This window comes from Microtus pennsylvanicus, chromosome 5 (assembly GCF_037038515.1).
Source record: "Microtus pennsylvanicus isolate mMicPen1 chromosome 5, mMicPen1.hap1, whole genome shotgun sequence".
NCBI classification, from domain to species: domain Eukaryota; kingdom Metazoa; phylum Chordata; class Mammalia; order Rodentia; family Cricetidae; genus Microtus; species Microtus pennsylvanicus.
The window spans coordinates 29,570,785-29,596,673 of NC_134583.1; the positions used below are offsets into that span (position 1 = coordinate 29,570,785).

The 25,889-nt window shown below is 43.3% G+C and overlaps 1 protein-coding gene across 4 annotated transcripts in view; it reads right to left on the reverse strand.

The window, feature by feature from the left end:
• Positions 1-21,662: 21,662 nt before the first annotated feature.
• Positions 21,663-25,889, reverse strand: part of Jph1 (junctophilin 1) — an 81,227-nt gene continuing 77,000 nt past the window's right edge. The window contains exons 5-6 of one of the 4 annotated variants that reach the window (XM_075971443.1): positions 23,667-23,762; positions 21,663-23,106 (exon numbers count right to left, since the gene is read on the reverse strand). In XM_075971443.1, coding sequence (XP_075827558.1) covers positions 23,682-23,762 — 81 coding nt within the window. In that variant the 3' untranslated portion in view covers positions 21,663-23,106; positions 23,667-23,681. Of the gene's footprint in view, positions 23,512-23,666; positions 23,763-25,889 lie in introns of all 4 variants that reach the window. The other 3 variants (XM_075971442.1, XM_075971440.1, XM_075971444.1) reach the window with 3 other exon arrangements.

Consider the following 25,889-nt stretch of genomic DNA (forward strand, 5'->3'; position numbering starts at 1 on the left):
TGTTGTCCTCTGCAATGAGGGATACTGTCAGTTTGTGGAAAGCAACCATTTGTCTTAGCAACAGCATAGGTTGTTTGGGAATTTCCATAGGACTCCCGTGGCCAACAACTCAAATGCAATCAGTCCCTCCGCTGGAAGCCTCCAATGATGGCTAGAGATGGCCAGTTGAGGCTCTGTATTTTTTATTATTAGGAGTTATCATTAGGATCACCTTCATACATTCCAGGAAGTTTTCACTGCACTAGGTTTCCACACTATCTCCAAGTGCCCCTCCCAATTCCAGCCATCTCTCCCCACATTCCCTCCCTCCACCCCATCTTGTTGCTAACCTGATTTCCTCACTCCTGTCTCCACCCATCCCCAGTCTGCCCATAACATTTATTCTATTAACCTGTCCCAGGGAGATCCATACATCCCCCTAGACTTCCCCTCTTTCCCTAAGCTCTCTGGTTCTACAGATTGTAGCTTGGTTATCAATTAGTTAATGGCTAATATCCATTTATAAGCAAATACACAGCATATTTATTTTTCTGGGTCTGGGTTCCTTCACTTAGGATGCCTTTTTTCCCTGGATCTATTCACTGAGGCAAGGTCTCTTAAGCAAACCTAGGCTTACCAATACAGCTAGTCTAGCCAGCCAGCTTCTTCCAGGGATACCCTACCTCTCTCTTCAGAGACTGGAATTACAAGAGATTTGTCACACCCATCCAGTATATATGTAGGTTGTGAAGATCCTCTGGTCCTCTCGCTTGCAGGGCAAGTCTTAACCATTGAGCCATCTCCCAGACCCCAACACAGATCATTTTAAAGCAGATTATCTCTGTTCAAATAATGCTTTCTGTAAACCATTATTAAAAGACTCATGTTAAATACATAACAAAATTTATTGCTAATATGTTTAAGTATAATTCAGCAGCACTATGTACAATCATCCTGTTATGTAGCCTTCACTATTATTCGTTTCCAAAATTTGCTCATCATTCCAAACAAAAACTTTAGATTCACTGCAGTAAACTCATTCACTTCTTGGGCTACAGCAGGGACTAACACTGAGAGAAAGGATTATTGACCAATCACGACCCACTTGGTAAACTCTATTCTACTCTCTGCATCCACACATCTCTCTATTCTCAGGACTTCATTGAGGTAAACTCACTTAATATTGGTCCTTTTCTGCTTGGCTTATTTCACTTAGCTGAATGTCTTAAAAGGTTTACTTAGTTTGTAGCACATGCCAGAATTTAAATCCTCTTCTAATTCGAATTATGTTTATTTATGTAGCACATGTATTGTATTCATTCACTGGTGGGCATTTGGGTGTTTCCATTTCTGTCTGTTTCACATAGTAATACTGCTATGAACATGGGCTACAAGTTCTTGACTTGTCAAGGCAGCAGTCTGACCTCCTGGCTCCAGCAGGCACCTGTCACCACACAGGGATTGGCCTGCAGTGTTTCTGTTGGAGCCATGCTTGGAATTTTGGATGGCTCATGATTGCCTAGACTCAACAGCTGGTCCCTGGCACAGCGGCGAGAATGTGGACAGGGTGCTTCCATGTCCTCTCTGTGCAAGGAAGGACTTTAAGGGACAGAGAGAACAAGACAACAATAAAATTGTGCTATGGGTATAGCATACATTTTAGCAGTGAATTTCTCTCTGTGTCTTGATACGAATTCCTGTTGATAGTCCTGGCTTGAATAGAGAGGTGCTTTGGTTTTTTAAATAGAGAATCAAAGATGGGAACCTTGGAGCTAAGAGGTCATGGCCTGCCATGCCCCAGCCTTGCAAAGGCTGTGCATGTGTTTGGTCGATAATCCTTTCTCTCAGTGTTGGCTCTCTGCTTTAGCCAAGAAGTGAATAACTTTGAAGTTTGTTAAGCATAAGTGTGTGGCTATTCCTTTAACTTCTGAGAAATGCCACCATGAGGATTCTCACTTGGGTCATCTAGGCCAGACCTGGTTCTCTACGCCTGCACTTTTTATCGTAGCTGCCAATAAATTTTAGAGTTGGTGTCAAGGTAAAAACCACTGCATGGCTTTGGAGTCTCTTAGCTTGAGCCTGCAGTCTGAGAGATCAGATTCCAGGGTGATAGGATTCTGACTGTCTCTAAATTCCAGACCAAGTCAGACGAGGACAGCCTAGGCAGTCATTCTCCTGCTCTTTGGATTTGGGGCTCTGTCCTTTTAAGTTTCAGTCGTTAAGAATTCAAATCTTTTATATATTGTGCTTTAATCTTTGTGTTTTGTCTCTTGCTAGATTCATAAGGAAAATAAAGGCATTGGATTGTGTTAGAGAGGAAATGGAGTTGTACTTAAAGTTTTGGTTAACGGAAGAAATAAAAAAGTTATAGACTAGGATAGTTCCAAGTTCATTTGCATAGGTCCAATTATTGCCTTTTTTTTCTATTCAACTGACTTCTAAAAAAAATTAGCTGATACTTTTTTTTTATTTTATTTATTTATTTATTTTTATTTTTGAGACAGGGTTTCTCTGTAGCTTTTGGTTCCTGTCCTGGAACTAGCTCTTGTAGACCAGGCTGGTCTCGAACTCACAGAGATCCGCCTGCCTCTGCCTCCTGAGATTAAAGGCCTGTGCCACCACCGCCTGGCTAGCTGATACTCTTTTTAACTGGCAAAAAATCCTCAAACATATTGTCTTAGCCTAGAAAACAAGATCTGGAGAAAAGCTTAAACATGCTGTGCAATCAGACTCAATGTGTGTGTGTGTGTGGGGGCACCTGCAGGTAGGGAAGGGTTGGACGCAAACACAAGGTGAATGGCACTCCAGGTGTGCCAATAGACTGCCTGATACCTCACAGATTGTTCTAGGCGCAGTACAGCTAGGGGAGGGTGTTCCCCATACTTGTCCATGAGGGAGGTCTTGGGGTGTTCCCCGCAGCAGTCCTTCAGGGAGGTGAGGAAACAAAGCCCTTGGCTCTTTCCTATATCTTACCTATCTCCCAACTCTTGTCTCTTTCCTGCCTTACTGCTAAGCTTTACCCCATCCCATGGGGTGTAATAGCTCCCGCCCAACCTGTCAGTCACTTTACTCCTCAGCAGCTGCTGATATGGTTAGTCTTGCAGAATGGTTCTTTATCTGAGGCTGTGTTCATCTTACCTTCTGTCTCGGTCTCGCTCTTGTTGTAATAAGGGCGGTGGGCCGCTTCCTTCCGTCAACACGCTCTCTTCTCCAGCTTAGGCAAGTTCATATCGGTATATTCCTCTCCATCTTCTTTAGTCACTGGGTGAAATATACACATCATGGTACTGGCCATTTAAAGCATTTGTGGGAGTTCAGTTCAGTGTCATAAAATAGATGTGGTGTTCTCTACCCATCCGAGTGATTTATCTATCCAAACTGAAACAGCACAGATAAAACACTGACTCACCCCACTTCCTCCAGCTCCTGGCAGTCGCCATTTTGCTTTCTGAACCTATGAGTTTGATTACTCTTGATCCCCACTCATATACATGCAATCAATCATACAATGCTTGTTGGGTGTTTGGCTTATTCTATCCATCTGGTATATTAGTATTTTATTCAACTTTATAGCTCAGTCATATTCCATGTTATGGATTTCCTACTCACCTATCATTCTGTTGATGGACTTGTGTGTTTCAACCTTTGGGGTAATGTGGCAAATGTTTTCATAAACATTGGTAGAAAGTTCTCTGTTTACATCCTTGCTTTCAATTTGTGTCTCTCTCTGTGTGTGTGTGTGTCTGTGCAAAAACAGAATTAAGTCATAGGGATTTTGTTTCTACCTTTTTAGGAACTACCATACTGTTCCCCAAAGTGGCTGCTATTATCAACAAAGCATCAGGGTTCTGATTTCTCCAAATTCCCATCAACATCTGTTATTTTCTGATTGTATGAGAACAGCCATACTAACGTGTCTGAAGAAGCATCTTAGTTTGCATTCAACTCTTGTTGTTCCTCCAATGACAAATCTTTAAGTGTTTAATGATCATTGAAATATCAATCATTTTTTGGAGAAAACATCTATCCAAGTCCTTTGCACGTTTCTTGAATTATTTGTGTTTGTTATTGAATCAAAATAAACATTGAAGAATATATAATCACTCAAATTGTTGAATGTCTTCTGCTGTTTACCAAAGCTACTAGGTTCCTCTTCTTATTGTCTCCTGTTTCTAGTCTTTTCAGAGGCTATCATAAGACACCAGAGAAAAGAGTAATTTATGAGCAACAGAAATGTTATGTTCATAGTTCCTGGGGGTGGGAAGTCTAAGTTGAAGTCAGGGCAGATATGGAGTCTGGTGAAAGCTTGTTTTCTGCTTATTGTACTGTAGTCATTGGAGAACCACTGTTGCCCTTTCATCTGAGGCCATTAATACTCTCCAGGTGGGCACCACTCAGAACTTTCATACCCTCAATGCTATCAAATAGGTGACTGAGGACATGAACCTCAGGGGGACACACTCAGAACTTGCATGGATGCTCTCCCTCTATTCATTCCCCCCTATTCTTGAAGGAAGATGTCTTGCTTGGACTCATACAGTGCTCTCCATTGCCTTTTCTACCCTCTGATAACTCTAGGTGACTCTTCTAATTCAAATATTGCATTTTTTTCAAAATTAGGGTTTATTTCTTATGTAACAATAATTTTGAATCAATATTGACCTTTGAAGTTAAATTTTACTCAACTTTACACATCTAGAAAAGTCTTTTTCTTTGGTTGTGGTGTGGATGTGTGTGTGTGTGCGTGCATGTGTGTGTGTGTGTGTGTGTGTGTGTGTGTGTGTATGCAAGCATGTACAGAGGTATGTCTGCCTCTGTACAAAGATTCCTGAGGGTATCCAATGTCCTGCTCTATCCCTCTACAGCTTCTTCCTGGAGACAAGGTTACTCCCTGAACCTAGAGCTCACTGTTAAGGTTTTCTCCCCAACTGGAATGCCTGGCCAGCAAACCTAAGCAGTCTTCCTGTTACATCTCTGATAGTGCTGTGGTCACACGTGTGTGTGGCCCAGCTTTATGTCATGTGTGTGATGTGGACTTAGATCCTAGTTCTTGTTTAGCAAATGCTCTAGCTCAGTGAGTCATTTCCTCAGCACACATTCATGCATCTAGAATTCACTTATGTGGTCATCATATTCTTTTCTTCACCACCTAAGTCAGTTCCATGTACTAGCTAAAAGAAATAAACCCATTACTATTGAAGAAAACAATGTTTTTTGTTTGCTTTTGATATCATTATTTATAAATGTGCATACTGTTAGCATCCAGATGAACCTGGCCCCACCCCTTAAGGACCTGACCGTGTGTGTCAGCCTGCAGTACCCTGCAGTACCTTTAACAAGGCAAAACTCAGTCTACTTTAGTCTTCTTTCTGTTTCTCTCTCTGCATCTCCCCCTCTCTCTGTCTTTCTGTCACTTCCTTTCTCTCTGTCTGCCTCTCTCTTGTACTGCTCTTGTCCCCAGAGACAGGTCACTGTTCTCCCCTTCCATCTTCTCTCAATAAACTCTCCACTTAATCACTTGCAAGGTAGAGACAGGCAGATCTCTGTGAGTTTGAGGACAGCCTGGTCTACGGAGTAAGTTCCAGGCTACAGAGAGAAACCCTGTCTCAAAAAACAAAAACCAAAAGAACAAAAAAATCTGTCTGTATGGCATATTTGTCTGTCTTTCACCACCTACATGGGCTGTCATCAGCTGTGGTTTGAACTCACCTGCTGCTAAAGTCCCTCTTACACAGAATTATATCACATTCTCTCTCTCTCTCTCTCTCTCTCTCTCTCTCTCTCTCTCTCTCTCTCTCTCTCTCTTTCTATTTGTTTGAGACAGTCTTACTATCTAGCCCAGGCTCACCTTAAATGCCCAAGATCCGCCTGCCATACTGGGATTACCAGCATTCACTCTCATGCCTGGCTCATGAAATTGTATTTCAGTAAGATTTTCTTTGCACTTCCCCAACAATAAATTAGGTTGGGCATAATTTCATGTACTTATTTGTGCATTTTTCTTTAATGAAATGTATATTCAAATATATTGATCCCCCCACCCTTTTTTTTTTTTTTTTGGATTTTTGAGACAGGGTTTCTCCATAGCTTTTGGTTCCTGTTCTGGAACTAGCTCTTGTAGACCAGGCTGGCCTCGAACTCACAGAGATCCACCTGCTTCTGCCTCCCGAGTGCTGGGATTAAAGGCGTGCGCCACCACCGCCCGGCCCCCCTTTTGTTTTTGACAGGATCTCATATAGCTGAGGCTGGCGTGGAACTTGATAGGTAGTTGGGATGTTCTTGAACTCCTGATTCTCTTGCCTCTGCTTTCAAGTGCTGGGATTACAGGCATGCCCCATCATACATGGCTTCACCCACCTCTCAGATATTAGTATACTCTACCTGAGAGAGTTAAGAGAATAAGGAGTATATTCTATCAGTGAGTTAAGAGAATAAGGAGTATATTCTACCTGAGAGAGTTAAGAGAATAAGGAGTATATTCTACCTGAGAGAGTTAAGAGAATAAGGAGTATATTCTACCTGAGAGAGTTAAGAGAATAAGGAGTATATTCTATCAGTGAGTTAAGAGAATAAGGAGTATATTCTACCTGAGAGAGTTAAGAGAATAAGGAGTATATTCTACCTGAGAGAGTTAAGAGAATAAGGAGTATATTCTACCTGAGAGAGTTAAGAGAATAAGGAGTATATTCTATCCGAGAGAGTTAAGACTGAGGAAGGGACGAAAAAGCTCACAGTTACTGCAAGGTTTTCATGTGGTGCTGAGATTTGGGGAAGGTTATGGGACCTTTAGGAGGTGGAGTCTTATTGGGAGCAATAGTTGCTAGGGGCTTTGAGGGTTTATAGTGTTGCCTACTTCTCTGTTCTCTCTCTCTCTGTTCTCCCTCTCCCTCTCCCTCTGCTTTCTGTACATCCTTTTGGCAACCGAAAGCTAAAATGCCTAAATATACCCTTCCTTCCCTGTAGCACTTGGTCATGTTATTTTAATCACAACAGAAAAGTGACTAAGGTGGGCACTTCATTCAGGTTGAGGCGGCTAAGGGAACAATGATAATAACTGATTATTCTTTCAGTAGCTTATGCTACTCAATGAATAATGGACAATGATAATAACTGATTGACGGTTAAGCTTATTGGGTAGGCAAGAGTGGTGATGGAGAGAAAGGTGGGTGGCAGACCATGAAAGTCCTGTAGCCCACAGCAAGCACAGCATACTTGAGTGTGTGAAATGCAGTAGCTAAGCTTAGAAACACCAGTCTGGAAAAGTGTTATAGCTACGTGGCAGCAATGAGTGAAACTGAGTAGCCCTTGCTCAGACCGGCTTTGCAGGTGAATGTCAGCATCAATCCAGCCTCAGCTCGTGGGAACTAAATGAGAAGGTTCAATGGGACAACAGTTGGGACATAAAGTCCTGGGTGCACTCTAACAATGGCAAACAAAGAATGTTTGGGAACATAGAATTTAAAGGAAAGGAGATTTACTACATTTGGACAGTGAAAAGGAAATGTCTCAAATATTAGATTTGGGAAGCTGGAGGCTAGGGGTGTGGCTTGTGTGGTACATGAAGGTGACACATTCAGTTATGGACTTACATGTGGTTTGCAAACCTCTACCTGTTTCCAGTTACCTTTGACCACGCTCAGAGTTCTGAAAGGCTTTGCGATGGTTTGAGTAAGAATGGCCCCCACAGGCTCATATATTTGAATGCTTGGTCAGCAGGGAGTGGCACTACTTGAGAGGGATTAGGAGGTGTGGCCTTGCTGGAGAAGGTGTGGTCTTGTTGGAGGAAGTACGTCACTGGGGGTGGGTTTGAGAGTTTCAATAGCCTAAACCAGTCACAGTGTTTCTCTTCCTGCTGCCCACTGCTCTGATGTAGAACTCTCAGCTCCTTCTCCCATCACTATGTCTTCCTGCATGCCTGCCGCCATGCTCCCTATCATGTTGATAATGGACTAAAACTCTGAAACTACACACAGGCCCCAATTAAATGCTTTCCTTTATAAGAGTTGCTGTGATCATGGTGTCTCTTCATAGCAATAGAACAGTGAGACAGACTTCACAGAGGGCTGAATATTCTTTTTCAAAGTCCAATTCAAGTTTCCCCCCTTTTTTAAAAACTCTAGATTGAAGCCAGGGCCCTGTGCATGTGAGGTAAAAGCATCCTGCAGCTGTGTTCCAATCTTTAAATCTTTAAGTGCTTAACTACATAAATACTTAAATTATTTCTTGCAGTATTCATGGATATAACATATCCATGAATCAGATGCCTCCCTCCCTTTTGTTTGCCTTTTTCTGTCCATCTTTTCTTTCTAACATGCTTAGAAACTTGTATGAAACCAGCCTGTTGCTGGCCAGAGAAGGAACACAGGAATCTTGACTTCCTGCCCAGCTTGTTCCCATTGCCTGCTTGAGTGTGGGTTCCTGCCTGGACTGAAATACGATGGATGCAAAAGAATTTGCTTTCTTGATGGTTTCCCTAGTGAAACTATTACAAGGGAATGTCTCAGAGGAGGAAACACTGCTTGTTAAACTAGGAAATGCAGATCACTGGCATGCTTCCTTTTGCTTGCCAACACTGGCCTGAAAGCAAGTGTGGTGGCTTGTGGCACTAAGGATCCGTTCTCTGGGAATGAGGAACAGTGATCTGAGTTTGAATTGCTTGTGGCTATGGACAGTGCAATTGCATGTGTCATCTAGGTGACCCTCACTAGCACACTGTTTGATCATTGGGATTGTTCAGGTGATGGGCCAGCAAACATTAATTGTTGCTTTTTAACATTCGTTGTGCACATGAGCCTCATCCTGTGGCAGGAGGCAGTTATTTTGCTGAGCTATATCAGCAATGTTTGTCTTCTTTAGTAGGTGGAGGAGGGCCCGCTTCTTTACCCCGGCCACCCGCCTAGCTTAGCCCTGAAATAACCACACAGAAACTGTATTAATTAAAACACTGCTTGGCCCTTAGCTCTAGCTTCTTATTGGCTAACTCCTACATCTTTATTTAACCCATTTCTATTAATCTGTGTATCACCATGAGGTCACGGCCTACCAGAAGTTTCAGCACGTCTACCTCCGGCCACGGATCCATGCATCCCCCTGACTCTGCTTTCTTCCTCCCAGCATTTAGTTCTGTCTTCCTCACCTACCTAAGTTCTACCCTATCAACAGGCCAGGACAGTTTCTTTATTCATTAACTAATGAAAGCTGCACATGGACAGAAGGACCTTCCACACCAAGTAGGGTCTTAGCTATCTTATGAGAGGGGAGTTGCTCTTGTGTTTCCCATAGCACCTAGCATAGTCTTCTTCCAGGAGACTAGCTAGCTCAGATCCACTCTCTTACCAAAGCAGCCTTGTTCTGAGAGGTTATCATGTTAACTATCTCCTTGCTCATTCTCTGGGGAGAAACTGGGGCTTCGGGAGGGCATCTCAGCTATGACCTTCAGGATCTTAAGGACAGCAAACATCAGATCTCCCTAGTTTCTGGCAAAAAGGGGCTATTGAGGGACCAGAAGAAAAAAAAGAGAGCATGTCTTTCCTTGAGACCCAGACAGATGCTGAGCTTTCCCAGTGCCCCAAGGAGGCTGAGGCTGAAGAACTGTAGTGGGCACTAGTTTCATCTGGCAAGGCTCAGGACCCTTCCAGACATGCTGTGATTTCAGGACCCTGCTGGGAGAGCTGCTTCTGTGAGCCTCAGCCCAATGACTGGCCTGACACTCTCATATGTGACTAGCATGGACACAAAATCATGAAAAATCAAACCCAAACAGGATGTCTGACCCAGGTGGCTCTTTCAAACAAAGCTCCCTCTCTCAAAAAGGGGCTTTAGCAAAACAATCCCGAGGACTCCTAAGGAGATAAAATCAGAGCTTTGAAAGGGCTTTCTGAGGAAGCTAGAGATCTATTTTTTCGAAGAAATTCCATTCATCAGGTGCATTTACATACTTACCTTCATATAAAAATATCCCTAATGCCGAGTACTGTGAGGGGGGTGAGGGGGATGACGGGCCAGACCACCCCTTTTCTCAGGAAGTTTACAATACTGAGGAAGAGAGACATGAATAAGAAGACAGGGTACAAAGGAGGGCAGGCCAGGATCTTAGAGGAAGCATAAGCACGAAGCCTTTGTGCAGAGGAGGCGGCAGTCAGGGGTGCATGCATGACCAAGGGGATCCTCTTTCAGCTGACCCTGAGAAATGAGGATGCTCTCACGGGGGCACTGAGGTTCTGACATGTTATGGAGGTGCTGATGAAAAGTGGTTTTGTTCCTCAGGTGGAGAAGCATCAAGTCCCAGACTCTGGCATCACGTGTAGTCAGGTCTTGGAACCTGTTGTACTGTCCTCAGCTATGAGACCATCTGTAATGGCAATGTAGATTTAATCAGTACTGAGAACTAGGGATAATGTAGTTAGAGCTATTGGATATTGTGACATCTTGGTGTAGGTACACTGGCTGTCTGAACAAGCAAACCAAAGAGGCATGGGTAGACTGTCTTCATTTATCAGATGAGGTATTTGGAGCGGAAAGTGTGTCCAAGCTGCCCCAGAAAGTAAGGCTACTCGTGGGATTTAAGCTCAAAGCTCACCCTCTTCCTTTCCCACCATACCGCTGCTTGGAGACAAGGTAGGGGTGAAGGCAGTGACATTAGTGGTATTTGTTCTGCTTCCAGAGAGTGTACAGTTGGCTTTGGCTAAAGTACCAGAAACTAGACCTCAGAGCAGAAGGGCCACAGAGTTCAGATGTAAGACAGGCCCCAGGGAGCTATAGCTCTGTGCATGGAAGTGGTGTGAGGACGCCCAGAAAGAGTGGGTTTAGCTAAGAAGAGCAATCAGAGAGGGAACTGTAGATGCCCAATGCAGGACTTATCTCCTGGCTGTGGAGTATGCTACCAGCTCCCTGGAAAGGACCACAGCTGAGAGACTAGTCTCACCCAAGGTGGCACCTCCTTCTTCCCCCAGTGACTGACAACACCCAGGTCTACTCACAAACCTGGTGTCTCTCCTAGCTTGAGCTCACCCCGAAGGCTCTCTAGGAACTCTGGTTTCCCATGGGGTCTACTGAATCATGGGCCACCCTGTCCTAGTTCTGCCCCTGTCCCCTCTTTTGCTCAGGTGCTGGCCCAGGATCTCTCCATAGTAGATGTCTTAGGTGCATACGTCTCAGTAAGCAGAATACAGAACCCAAATGGTGATAACTGAATATTGGTTTCTATCCCTGGACTGAAGCTGAGTCTGTGTAGCTCAGCCAACCCCAGGTGCTCCATGGTAATGAATGAATATAGATGGTTGTGTTCTCAAAGAAACCAAGGCTTGTGTTTCTTACCTTCCATCTAGCCTTTAACATTCTTGTTTGGAAGGGGCATACTCCATTATGGTAGGTGGGCAAGAGCTGAGAGTTTGGAGTATGTGTGTGTGTGTGTGTGTACACGCACGCGCGCGCGCGCGCGCGCGCACACACACACACACACACAGAGAGAGGATGTTGGTTTGTAATGCAGTAGGCCTCTATGTTCTAAATGCCTTTATGGCAGCTCACTGGATGAGGAGGACAGAGTATGGGGAAAGAGAGTCAGGAGGACTGAGGGGAGCCATGTTGAGAGGAAGGAGAATAGATGCATGTCTACTTTCTTCCTTCTTCATCCTCAGTGCTTGTGATGGAATCCAGGGCCTTTCACCTTGCCCACTTTTCATATATATGAAAATATCATTTTAAAATATGACATTTTTTCATGCATGTGATTATTTTCTATATTGTCTTTTTAAAATTTTTATTTATGGTATATTACATGATGATGTTATGAAATCTTTCTGTATGGTTATTATGGTGAAACAAATTCATATATGAATTAAATCAAAACCCAGTGAAACAGGTTTAAGTAGGGTATCACAAAGTGTTGGGGGGGAAATGGAGGAGGTACAGAACCAGAAGGCCAGTTTCTGAGAGTGGTCACTCCCTTGGGATCTCTTTTCTGTAGTTGTAATTATGTGAGAACAGTTAATCTTCAGTTTGACTTCAGAGTATGAAATGACTCTGCAAACTTGAGTGTCGCCATTGCAAGCGCTATCCTTGGAGGAAGCACAGCATCCTGGCCGTGTTTACACAAAGCCAGAACAGGGAGGTGTTCGGGTCTGCAGGGGTCTCTTACGAGCTGAGCAGCCCCTTGAACTCAAGGACCCCAGAGAGTAGTCTTGTCTCTGAGTGACAGGATGCAGGAGGACAATTCCTGAGGGCTGCCTGGCTGGCGTGTGGCTGAGCGACTGCTCTCAAGTTTCCTGTCAGCTTTCAGACTGGTCAAGGTCTCCCTGGAGTTGCTGTGGCAGAGTCCCCAGGGCCAGTGCGGGGCCAGTTGAAGAGGCAAGACTCAGCAGGGGGCTGACACCCATGGCAGGTGACCATTCTTTAGGTACCAAACACCTTGTAAGAAAAAGTCAGATGTGGGGCTCAGTTTCCAGTTTCTTTTAACTGCATGGGCAGCAAAGAAGCTAGTGCACATCTTTGAGTAAGTGCTGGGCAGGGTTCAATTAAAGACTTAACATGGGGCTCTGGAAAGTTACGGTACTTGCATGATTGTACTTCTGTTCAGAAGGAAGTACAAAGACATCCGTTTGGGTTTGTCAGAGATCCCTCAGCTAAAAAGCTAAGCTAGGGTAGGAGCGATGGAAATGGAAAGAGGGGCCTGTGGGAGACGCCAGAGGCAGAATGTGCAGAGGGAACAATGGCTCTGCCTGGAGGTTTAGTGCTGGTAACGCTGTTAAACCGGGAAGCCAGTTCTCACAAACCCTATGAGATAGGCTTCAAAAATAGAATCTGGTTTCAGGTTCCAGCTGTGTTACTACAGCCTGTGTAGGTGCCACTGGGGATGTAAGCCACCCTGTGCTATTTGACTGGTTTTTTAATTAGTAAAAACTGAAATGGTGATGGTTATTTCATAAGTTACTTATTGCGGTGATAACTTAAATGATCAACTATTACGAATCATTTATATATGATCTACCAGCCTAAAAGCGGTACTTGGGGAATGGTACTATCTTCACAGGGTGTGGTTACTACCATTTCCAGGGTTGTAGCAGTAGCTGGGCCTGCATTTCTAGTTATGCTGTTGGGGAAGGGCTCAGGGAGGAGGCCGATTTGGGTCTTCTGTTTTAGAATAGTCCTTTGTAGCACAGACAGGAGCTAGGCCATAAACAATTTCAAACTAGTTTTCAGTTAGGTGCAAATGAGAAGCATAAATATGACTGATAAGCCTTGTTTTTCCTTTCTATTTTAATAATAGCTAAGACTTTGAAAAAGGGGATTAGACCACAGTGACACGGAAAGTTCCACACCAGAATTAAAAAACCCAGGTTTTTCCCAGCTTTCTGCTTCCCCAGTCTCTTAGGTTTGGTTCTACAATTGCTGCCTCGGTTGCAAGATTAACTGTCATGGCAAAAGGCACATCTCCATTCAAGATAGGAGAGGGCGAAGGAAAGGAAGAAGGAGAGGGAGACAGAGAGCAGATATGGGATGGTTTAGCACCACTGGGTCCTCTGATGGTCATCTCTCTCTCTCTCAACAGAGAAACAAAATGCTTTCCAGGAGACGCAACTGAGTTTGGCCAGAATTAGACCACATGGTCATGACCCCTGGATTCAAAGTCTGCAAAATCAAGTTACCTGCTAAGGAGGACCAGGATTACCCAGAGATGGTTCTCTACCATAGGGAGGTAATTTGAGCAGTTGAGATTCTAGCAGCTTCCCAGTGGTATCTCTGTAGATGGTGGACTTCTTCAAGCACTAGTTCTCTAGTGGTGGACTTCTTCAAGCCCTAGTTCTCTAGGGGTGAGAACTAAAAGGCCATTTGAGAAGAGGAAGTTTTGATATTTTTGTTTTCCCATAGCCTGAAGGAGATCGAATTCTCTTTTCCCACCTCCTTCCTCTATCTTTCCCCCTTTTATGTGGCTAAGTTAGAGGCCCTGAATAGACGACAATTGAAAAGTACTGACAGACTTCAAGATTAAACTGCTGCTGCCTTCAGCAGTAGGCTCAGCTGCATGGGAAGCTGAGAGCACAGGATGGAGACTCTCCCAAGTCCACCTGGAACAGGACAGAGCCTGGGCATGGAGATTAGCAGGTGCTCCTTTGAGGCCCATGTTCCTCCTTAGCAAGAAAGCTTTCTTGACCCTTCTCAGGTCAGTGGGAGCCAGACATCCACTGCCCTCCACAGTGGCTTCATTTTCAAATTCCTTATTACAAAATGAATTAGAAAAGGTGTGCAGTTGTGATTAGTGACAACAGCTTCAGTGATAAAAAATAGGTTATTATAATAATTTCAAACATTTCTATAGTAATAAAAGTCTATAGTAAGTACTATAGATCTTCCTTTTTTAAGAAAAGCAATAAAGCTGGGCACGGTGGCATACGCCTCAGAGACCTCAGAGACAGGCAGGTAGTGCAGATCTTTCTGAGTTTCAGCCCAGCTTGGTCCACACCGTGAGTTCTAGGACAGGCAGAGCTGCAAAGTTAGACCCTGTTTCAAACGAACAAACAAATAAACAAAACAAAATGCAAAAAGGCAATGAAAACAAACTCAAGAAATCCACTGAGGATGGATGGCGGTGACAGCTAGGAACAACATGAAAATACTCAGAACTGCAACTTGAAAAGAGTTCAAAGTGACGTTATGTCTGTGCCACCATAAAAATGTAGGCAAGCCTCAGGAAGGGACCTGGAAGAAGGATGTGCAACAAGAACAAATAGTAGCCCTTAAATACATGCTTTTGTGCTACGTCGTCATGCTATAATACATGTCTGGATCACAGAGTCCCCTTCAACAGTGGACTTGTATAGCCAAAGGCATTCCATCTGGCTGACGTGTCTCTCAGACACCTCAGGTCCATGTCTAAAGCTGACTTCAGTGTCTTCGGTTCACTGGAGGACACCTGCTCCTCCCCTCCTGCTCCCCGTAGTTAAGGGCACCAGCAGGTTCCGCTGCTCAAGCCAGAAACCCAGATGCCCTTCTTGGGGATCTTTCTTTCCCCTTACTCTCCACACCAGATCACTCATCACTCTGATTGAGTTCTCCCCCACGTCACTTTAGTCTGCCTATTTCTCTCCGGCCCACAGTTGCCACTCTGAAGTAAATAAGGACTCGGGATCTCTCACCTCTGAAATAAATTCCCAGCATTGATTTCACCATCTAACTGTTTTAATGTAATGTCTTTTCAGGGTGCGAGCAATCATTGTTGCAGCCAGAGGCTGGTCTGCTAGTCCTCTCAGATACAGGGTGGTCTGCTAGTCCTCTCAGATACAGAAACAACTTGCTGACCAAACTAATTATACAAAAGCACTCAGCCACACGGTTTGAAAAGTCTTAACAGGACTTTTGTAAATGCTCAAGATGTCTTTCTTCTCCTCAAGTCAACACTCCCCTCTCGATATAGCACAGGGCATTGACAATGAAAGACAGAACTACCGAGTGAGGTCCTCAGAGCATGTTACGGAAAATGGCTACTTTGCAGTAGCCTGAATGTCCAAGGGCAGACTGTTTTATTAATGCATGCATCAGTTAGTTAATGCTGTATGTGTGTGGCACTGTTGGAGACAATAGAACACATAGAACAGACTCTGCCTGTTAGATAAAAAATCAGATGATTGCTTCACAGAGTTGGGGGCCAACAGGGTAACAGGGTACAGTAGCCAGGGGTCTCTAAGGTGGGGATTCTTCACAACCTGCAGTGACCAAAGACAGCTTCCTGGCCCTCTTCTTCCATATCTAGCTCTCTTCAGAGCCCTTTCTTTAGCAGCTAAGAATACAATCAATTTTTAACCATATCATTTATATTTCAGAATGAGCATCTTTTCCCAGTTATGGATCCCACACATTTTCTTTTCTGTATGTGGTCTGTTATCATTGGACTGTGGAATAAAAATCTCAGGACTAAGAGCTAATGCACTGACGCAGATGGGGAGCTCGTGTTTGCTCTCCAAAGGATTGACTTCCTAAGTCTTACACACATCTGTGGACAAAAATAAGGGTCAGGATGTTTTCTCAAAAGCAGACTTGCTTCCTGTCAGTGTCTGCCTTTCTCTGACAATGTTGTTTCCTTTTCTAGGCTGGTGGTCACTGAGGGAGGTCAGCAGGATGTGATGGAATTCGCACACGCGGACACCAGAGTCGTCATTAATGTTTTGTTTCTTAAAAAAAAAACAGTCAAAAGCAAGGGAGAAAATGTACAGAGATGGACAGAGGGAGTTGTATGTGGGCTGGGGAATGTGAGAACTGTCTGATAAAAGCAAAAGATCTGAGCGTACAAATCTTAAGAGGATGAGGGCCAACATCCTATCTGGTTTGAGAAAAATGTCTATAGAAAAACTACTACATGTGTTTGAGAATGACTTCTTCATGTGCAAACAGAAGCCACACCACTGTCAACCTCAGATAACAATGTCATGTTGCATCAACACCAAGGGCTTTCCTGCTGAGTCTGTCTGATAGCCATCAAAAGGGCTCTGTGCCTCGCATTTTAACCATTTGGTGACCAGAGAACAGAATCCGCACCGCCTGAGACACAGAGTAAGGTACACCCAGGATGTGAAACTTGGGTCTGTAACTTATCAGCTATACTCTATAAAGCAGTCCCGTCTTCTGGGCATTGGTGTCCTCATTGACAAGCAGGAGAAAGTTATTGACTCCTGAAGCTACTCTAAGCACGAAGTAATATGTTACTATATACGTCTTCTTTTCAGTCTTTCCTCTTGCGTCATTTATGTAGCCAAGCACGGTCCATGAACACAGGTGCTCACTGACACTTGTGCATAGGAGCCCTGTGGAGAACAGCCTCATAGACCACTGTAATGGGATGTGACAGAGCAGTTCTCAACCTCGGGTCACGGCCCCTTTGCCAAACCTCTTTCCCCCCAAATATTTACATCATGATTCATAACATTAGCAAAATTCCAATTATGAAGTAGTAACAAAATAATTTTAAGGTTGAGGGTCATCACAATATGAGGAACTGTATTAAAGGGTCACAGCATGAGGAAGGCTGAGAGCCACCGAGGCAGAGCAGCCACATCACCCAGGGCACTGTTAGAAATGCAGATCTTCTAAGCCAGGCTTGCTTGTTGGCTAAAGGCAACCTGAAGGCTGAGGTAGGAGGATCACAAAAATCAAGCCTGCTCTGGCTGCAGGGTCAGTCCAGGGCCAGTTGGACAATAGAATGAGGTTCTGGCTCGAAACAGAGGACTGGGAGACAGCTCATAGCAGCACACTTGCCTAGTATATGTGAGACTCCCGGGTTTGATCCCTAGTACCTACCACCACAAAACAAAGCAAACACAACAGTAACCAAAACAAAAAGGAAAGGTATGAAGGCCCTCAGACTTGCTCTTAAGGAACTACGCAACTTCTCTTGCTGAATCCAGAACTCTGCATTTTGGCTAGATTGGTTGGCCCGTGAGCCTCTGGGCTAGCTGTCCCCATTTCTGGCTGGGTTACAGACATTTCTCCAGTCCTAACTTCTGTGTAGGTCCTGGGGATCTGAACGCAGGTCCTCATGCTTTTGTGGCAAACACTTTACCCAATGAGTAGTCTCCCCTACCCAACTTCTTGCACTTCTTTACTCAAAGTGATATCCTCCTTATCTGAACTGTTTGTCAAACTACATTGGTGAGTTGTATGTGGAAGCATGTAACCAGCTTGGGAGACACATAAGGCACTATGGTTGAAGACAATGCAGGAGTCAGGTTCTGCAGGTTTGTATTGAACACACAGCAGGGTTAAAATTCCTGAAAAGTTGGGAGGGCTATCAAGAAGGTTGGAGTGCTTCCTTGGTAACAAGTATTCTTTAGACTGTCAACACAAAAAGGATTGGATTGTTAATAGTTTGGACAAACCAATAGAAATTCCAATGCATGCTATAAGAAAACAATAGACAGGATTATCAGAAAACAGGGGAGGATATTTTATTTTACAAACATTTTAACAGAAAAAAATCAAACCACAAGTAAGGAAATAGTGAGGAAAGCACAGTGCGCACTAAGGAATGATGAGACATTAAAATAAATCCTTCACACCATATGCATCCTGACAAGTCAGATTCTCTTAGTACTTTTCTATTACTGCGATAAGACACCATGACCAAGACAATTTATAGAAGAAAGTTTATTTTGTGTTTACAGTTTCAGAGGTTTAGAGTCCACGACCATAATGAGGGGCAAGACATTCACGGCACTAAGGCAGTAGCTGAGAGCACACATCTTGATCCACAAATGTGAAGGGGAACAGGAGGTCTCGTAGGCTTCTGAAATCCCAAAGCCCACCCCTAGTGACATACCTTCCTCTCTAACAAGGTCACACTTCCTAATCCTTCCCAAGTAGTTTCACCAACTGGTGACTGAGATTTCAAATATATGAGTCTATGGTGGGCATCCTCATTCAGCCCACCACATTCTTCTCCTTGGCCCCCAGAGGCTTGTGGCCATATCATAATGCAAAAATGTGATTAGTGTGACTTAAGTGATATGTGTATACTTTTATATGACTGATAGACTTGAATGTTTCTAACTCCTAGTCACTTTTTATGTGATCCAAGCATTTGATATCAAGCTGCATTTACATATTTAAAAGAAGAATATTTTGAAATATGATTTTGCTATGTAGCTCAGGTTGGCTCTGGATTCTCTATCATCATACTTTAGTCTCCTGAGTGTTGGGATTATAGGAGCTAAAGCTGCTTTTAAAATGTCATTGGTAGTTCTGTAGTCCTGGCTTTTTACCAATGTTAGGGGAAGCCATGTACCAATTAGGCACTTGATGTACTAGTGAGATGTAGTTATCCAAATACCCATGGAAAATGAGAACATTAGATGACCTTTGGCCTCTTCTATTGTGTTTGCCTTCACTGCACAGAATGGTAAATCTTGTATTTATTTTCTTTCTACTGTGTGCCATATATGACAAGGATGTAACATACACAGTCCTGAAATAGGACTTCATTGCTTTTCCTGGAGACAACATGAATTTTATTGAATGCTCAATATTCTTGACATTTCTGCAGAGTTTGCCTGAGACAGCCACTCTGGAAATAAGTGTGGCAGTTCCTCAGGAAGATAGGAATCGATCTTCCTTGGGATCTCTCTATGCCACTCTTGGGGATGTGCCCAAAAGTTGCTTCATTCTACCACAGGGACACTTTCTCTGCCATGTTCATTGCTACTCTATTCATGATGGCCAAAGATTACAAATGGTCCTGATGTTCCTCAACAGAAGAAATGGATATAGTAAATGTGATACATTTACAAAATGGAGCATTACTCAGTCATTAAAAAATGACACTATGAAACGTGCAGGCAAATAGATGGAACTAGAGAAAACTTATCTTGAATAAGGTAACCCAGACCCAGAAGGATAAATATGGTATGTATTCACTGTTATGTGGGTATTAGCTGTTTAAGTCAATGATAACAAAAGCAACAATTTATAGAACCCCAGAATGTAGTAATAGATTAAAGGGCTAGAGGATATAGGTAGATCTTGTTAGAAAAGGGAAATAGAAAATATAATATACAATTATAATTATGGATGGTGGGGGTGGAACAGAGCAATCAAGGAGGGAGAAAATACAAGTAGGAATAACTAAAATTTAAGGGTGCTCTAGGGGTAATATGGAAAACTAATACAGTAATAACTTCCTAAAATATACATGTAAGAAGGTGATCTAAATGAAACTGACAAATATGGGGGAGATGGAGTCACATCTTTTGTCATCAAATAAAGTTTCCAGTACTGGGGTTGGGTTACATCTAATTGAGTTGTTGGCCAAAGGAGTACCATGGGAACTCCCAAAAGACCCAGAATGTTGCCAAGATGTTTCTTTCCACAAACTGACAGCAAGACCCCATTGCTGAGGACAATACTTGTACAACTCATTGAACATGATGTAAGGCTGGTGCCTACATGGAGCCTTTACTCCTGGTACAGGAACATACTTCCAAAAATAAAATATAAATACTAAGCCAGTCATACACCTTTTGATCTACCATGGTATCCTGTCTGCAAGATCTGCTAGTACAATGGAGGCATGAAGTCTGTGGGAGTAACCAACTGATAACTGATTTGGCTCCAGGCCCACTTCATTAGCTGGAACCCATACCTGATACTTGGATGATGAAGAATCAGACTAGCCCAGGGACCTAGGGTAAATATTAATGGTCAAAAAAATAAAAAACAAACAAACAACAACAACAAAACCCTTAAGTAATACAATGACTTCTATTGATATTCTGCTACATTCACAGATCAGTTTCTTGTTCAATTGTCATCACAGATGCTTCCTCCTGCAGCATATGGGAACAAATAGAGACCCACAGCCAGACATCATGCAGAGTGAGACACTTTAGAACACACAGCTCTAAATGGGATGTCTCTATCAAATCCCTCCCCTCAGAGCTCAGAGAAGCCTGCAGAGGAGGAAGCAGAAAGAGCCTGAGGGTATGGAGGACACCAAGGAAACAAAGTCTTCTAATTCAACTTTGGCAAAACTCATAGGAACTCACAGAGCCTGAGGCAACACGCACAGGGCCTGCATGGGTCTGCACCACCTCCTGGGTACTTACATTATTGTTTCCAGTTTAGTGCTTTTATGGAATTCCTAAGTGTGCGAACAAGTAGGTGTCTAATTTTTGTGCCTTTTCTAGGGATCTTTTCCTTCAGTTGATCTGTCCTATCCAACTTCGATGTGATAGCTTTTGTTTTATATCATCTCCTAGAAGCCTGTTCTGTTCTAATGAGAGACAGAAAGGGGGTGGATCTGGATGAGAGGGGAGAAAAGGGGAGGAGAGAGAAGGGGAGGAAATGGGGGAGTAGAGGGAAGGGAAACCATAATCGGGATATATTATGTGAGAAAAAATATATTTTCAATAAAAGAAAAAAAGAAGAATTAAAGTGTGGAGCGGTGTGCTTGCTTACCTTCTGCCCACTGCTGGGTTGGACATTTGGGGCCCCTTCTATTGTTAATTTTTCAGCACATATATTTTGTAAATTTTCATGAGATTTCTTTATTTGGCATATGTGTGGAGATAGAGGACAACTGTCAGGAAGTCTGTTCTCTTCTTCAACCTTGTCGGCCTGGGATTGAACTCGGATCATTAGGCTTGGTAGGAAGAGCCATCACCTGCTAAGCCACCTCTCCAACTGAGGTCTCTCTTTAATACCGTCACCACTAACAATCCACATACTTTAGACAATAATTTACTCACAAATGAAAGACGCAATCACCTTTATTAATAACCAACATTTTTATTAGAGCAGTTACAGTTGTGGAAACTGTACATTATACATTTTGGTTTCAAGGATTATAAATTAAGGAACTCACCGGTAGGGAGTTCTTTTTCACAGCAAGAAACTTTAAATAAACAAAGTCATGTTTTATTAAGTACATTGGCAGACTTCGTGTGCTGTCCAAAATGTAGAGTACAGTATAACAACCTATTAGAAAGATCCTTCATGGAAAATACAGCTGTGCACATTTTAGAAAAATACCCACAATTTGAGCTTTGTTTTAAAAAAGCTTATAAATCATATATATATTTATAAATGGAGCCAACATGCTCACTTATAAACATCCTTTAGTTCTCTGTTGCCCATTATTTTCAAAGCATTACACATTTAAATAAACAGTTAATAAGATTAAATATTCTATTTTCTTAAAAAAAAAAAAACACCAGCCTTCCCAGCATAAAGAGCTACAGGGGTCAGGAAGGAGCAGGGGGAGTGGGAAACCCACACAGGGACTTAGTTTGTTCTTGAGTAAAAACGGACTTTCTAAATTTAAAAGTCAAAGCAAAATGTAAAAAATAAATATACAAGTTGTAATATCATTTTCATTTGCTCTCTTTCTGCCTTATTTAATCCATATTGGTCACACCCAGGAGTCTTAATATATTGCACTTCTGCAGACAAAGAAAACCACCGCTGAGTTACTGCTCTGCAGGTGACGAAGCATGCAGCCCATACCTGTGCTGACACGGGGTCGCATCGTCTCTTCTGCAATGAGAAGGCAGCTAGGGGAGACTCGGCTGACACCATGACATCATGGCTAACATCTAGGAAGAGTCCCCCCTCACGTAACACCTTCAAGACACTCAGGCATCCCCTTCCTCCCCTGATTTCTTTTTAAATAATTATTTTTTATAAAGATCACATGATTTCTCTAGGTAAGCATGCTTTTGACTAAATTATATAATAGAAAAAAATCAACATCAGAACAAAACAGGACAGCAAGAGAGAAATATTTAAAACAAAACCGTCTACATCTTTAATATCTAAAATAAAACTATAAAACAGGTTTGAAAAGTATCGAAGGCAGAAAATCGAGGAGCAGCGACTTAACAGAGCTTCACCATCTACCTGAACGCATTCACCCAAAATTTGAGGCGGGGAGGGTGGAGAAAGAGAAGAGGAGCTAATAATAGCATCTTGCTTAACTTTCATGGGAGTCAACATAGCCACTGACAAGATTTTATTTGGTTGTAACATACGTCAGCAATGAAACCGAACCCTCAACCGCTGATTACTGCAATCCATGCAACTACACTTCTTAGTATGCTGCTGTCTTTCAGCTTTTAAAATGAAGCCCCTCCTGAGGGTGTCAACCATTCACCTCAGCAATGCTGAAAATACTTAAAATAAATTATTTCTTTGGAAGAGATAATACCTTCAGACCACTACATTTTAAAGATAAAGAGCCTTGTACTGGTTTAGAAAGAATAAACAACATGAAAATGATGTATTGCTATTAAAATAAACATTATTTTTTTTCTCTTTCTTTAACTAGTCTTTCGTTGTTGCTTTTCCTTGAGATGCAACCTGTGTGTTTTTGTCCAGCCAGGTCTGCGGGTGGAAGATGACTATACAACATATTTAAAAAAATACAGCAAAAAATGAGCAGAGTCGTGCACAAGCAAATGAAACGTTCCCTCCCAGGACATTCCAGGCGACGCTCAAGCAGCAGGTCACTGCAGAAGACTGCCAGGTGATGGGTGCCGCTGCTACCTACTTCTTCTAATGAGATAGGAGTGAACGTTGGAACCACGCCCACCGCAACACAATCCTCAGACCGCATTCCTTGGGCCTTCTTCTCTCCCCAGCTCCCTACTAAAAACGTCAGATGGTAAAATAGTAAGGCAGCTGTTGACTTCCATCAAAAAAAAATTGCAGGTCCATACATTTCCAGTTTAGTCACACTCTGCTAGGACAGATGGAGTAGCCGATGCCAAGGACTCCGCCGGATGGGGCTGCTTCAGCAGATTTTAAAAAAGAATCGGTATCAAGCTTTGCTCTCCAACACGGCTGCGTGCTTCAGCTCTCAGAGGACCCCCAAAGACACAAAGCATTCCCGGGGGAACTGAACAGGTCCTCTGGCTGAATTTTCCAAGTGTCATCTCTCTGGTGAGCCCATCCCAAGCCTCCTTGCCTGAGTGTGACTGGGGTGTGCCGTTTAAAGGGCTGAGGACACCATGGCAGAACTGTGGGCTAACTCCACTAGTTGTCATGACTTCACTGAAGGGTCAAAACAGTTACAGCATTAAATAACCACAGAGTCACATTCAGGCACAGTAACATTAATGTGAAAGACAACTGCTAAAACTTGTAAATCGGAATCGGAGAAAACAACGCTACTGTAATTTTGTATAGAAATTAAGGCTCGTGCTTACCTCTCCTAATTCCAATCAAGTCAGAAAGTGAACGAAAAGAATGGCCAGCCCGATATTCAACAGCATAACCAGGACAATCATGATGGAATTAGGGCCCTGAAGGAGAAAACAGAACAAGACAAGCTCAGTGTTTCCACGTCAGTATGGCTTTTTTACCCAAACCCATTACTAGAACCAAGTACCAGAAATATAAGCATATGAGCATGGATGAAGAAACTAAGGCATGAAAGACAATCTGCCCTTCAAAAAGGTGTGAGCTAAAAGCAGTAATGCTACGCTTAGGTGGCCTCACTGTACAGCTTCCCCTTAAAATTAATCTAGAGTTGAACTAGGTTAAAAAAGTGTTTTCAAGCTGGGTGTGGTAGCGCACACCTTTAATCTTAGCACTGGGGGCAGAGGCAGGGAGAGGTCTGTGATTCGAAGTCAGTCTAGTCCACAGAGTGAGCTCTAGAATACACAAAGAGACCTCATCTCAAATTTTCTTTTTCTGCAATAACTCACTCTACTTATCTCCCACGATTGTGGCCTCATTGGGAAAGGCCGCTGGAGAGCTGGGAGCTCGTGGGACACAGATGCACAGCTGTCCTGTGGGTATGGCAGATTCAGAAGAGAAGGGCAGTCCCTTATCAAGGCAGTTAGAAAATAATAAAACCGGAAGAATTTATTCCTCCAAGGAAAAATTCAGGACAACATTCAAGAGAGGTGTATTTGTTTTTTAGAGGACTTGTGTATCCTAGCCTGGCCTTGAATTCACGATGTAGCTGAAGATGACATGATGATCCTCCTGTCTATACATCCCGCTGTGCTGGGATCAGGTGTGTATCACCATGCCTGGTTTATGTGGTGCTGGGGACTGAACCCAGAACTTTGCCATGATAGGAAAATTAAATAACTAAAGGAGTTACAGGCTCAGCCCTCAGTGAAGTTTTCTTAGCTCTTGATTTTTTTTTCCAGAACGTCCTCCGGGTCCTACTCCCTCCTTTAAAACCACAAATGAGAAGTTGAACACTTCAACCTTCAGAAGCTATTTTTCCACGTCTAACTCTTTGTTTCTTGACTCATAACCAAATCACTGTAGAACTGAGTATACTTAACCCAACAGGAGAGTCCTATCTCAATAAATATTACTAGAAACAGTACCACTCTGGTTCCACAGGATTCAGCAGCCGGTGGTAGTTCAAACGTTGAGAGTCTGACCTTGAGTAGTTTATTTTAGGAATATTTAAGAACAGTACAATTTGGAAAAGAGTTTCCTGATGATAATGAACTCAATCTTGTATGCACAACAAAGCTTAAGACTTAACCACATTGAAAAACTCTTTCTGCAACCATAAACGATGGTTTCAGTAGATGAACTGAGAAGAAAGGCTTAGGGTAAGTGTCTGGGGGGAGGATCCAGTGTGGCTGCAGCCACTCAAGATAGTGCAAATGGTACCAGTCATATCCATTCTCAGCCCCCGGGCAGAAAACCGTGCATACACCTCTCCACTAAAGAGACAACCCTGAGTGTTTCACACTCCTGACTTCCCAAGGACCTCCATGCCACCTCCTCTGCCCATGTGTGTGCTCAGCCTGTAGATGCCCTAAGGGGGCATTGGATCTACTGGTGTTATATGCTGCCATGTGGGTGCTAGTAACTGAACCCCTGTCTTCTGCAAGAACTGCTGAGCCATCTCTCTAAGTCAAAATGAATGGTTCTAATTAAGTTTACACAAAAGGAAGCAGTTACACTTTGTGCAACAAATCCGTTTCTATTGAGACAAGGTTACAGGGGCGTCAAATGTGCCTTTTCTGACGACAGGATTGAACAGTTAGTTAGGAAGTCTGGGCAAATGTTCATCTTCCAGGCCAGAGCTTAGCTTAGGTCACCCATCACTGACTGAAGGACATCCCTACCCTGTGCTCATGGCCACGGCTCTCTGGGGGAGGTCAGGGTGCCCGGTGTCACATTCTGCTGCCATCTGTTGTGGCACTGTTCCTGTCCCACCTAGACTCAACACCACAGTATCAAGGGCTTTGACTTGGTCCTCACTGTGTTCTAATGCCTGGCTCTTGGGGTGTCCTCTTCACCCACGCAGCCAGTGCTTAAGGAGAACCCACAACCTCCCTGTACCTCTCTAGGTGTGGGTGGTCTGGATGTGGAACAAAACAGGTGACCTCCCTGCATTAAAAAACAAATGAATTGCTAGTAAAGTATGTGGGGACTGAAAACAGGGCCTTGTG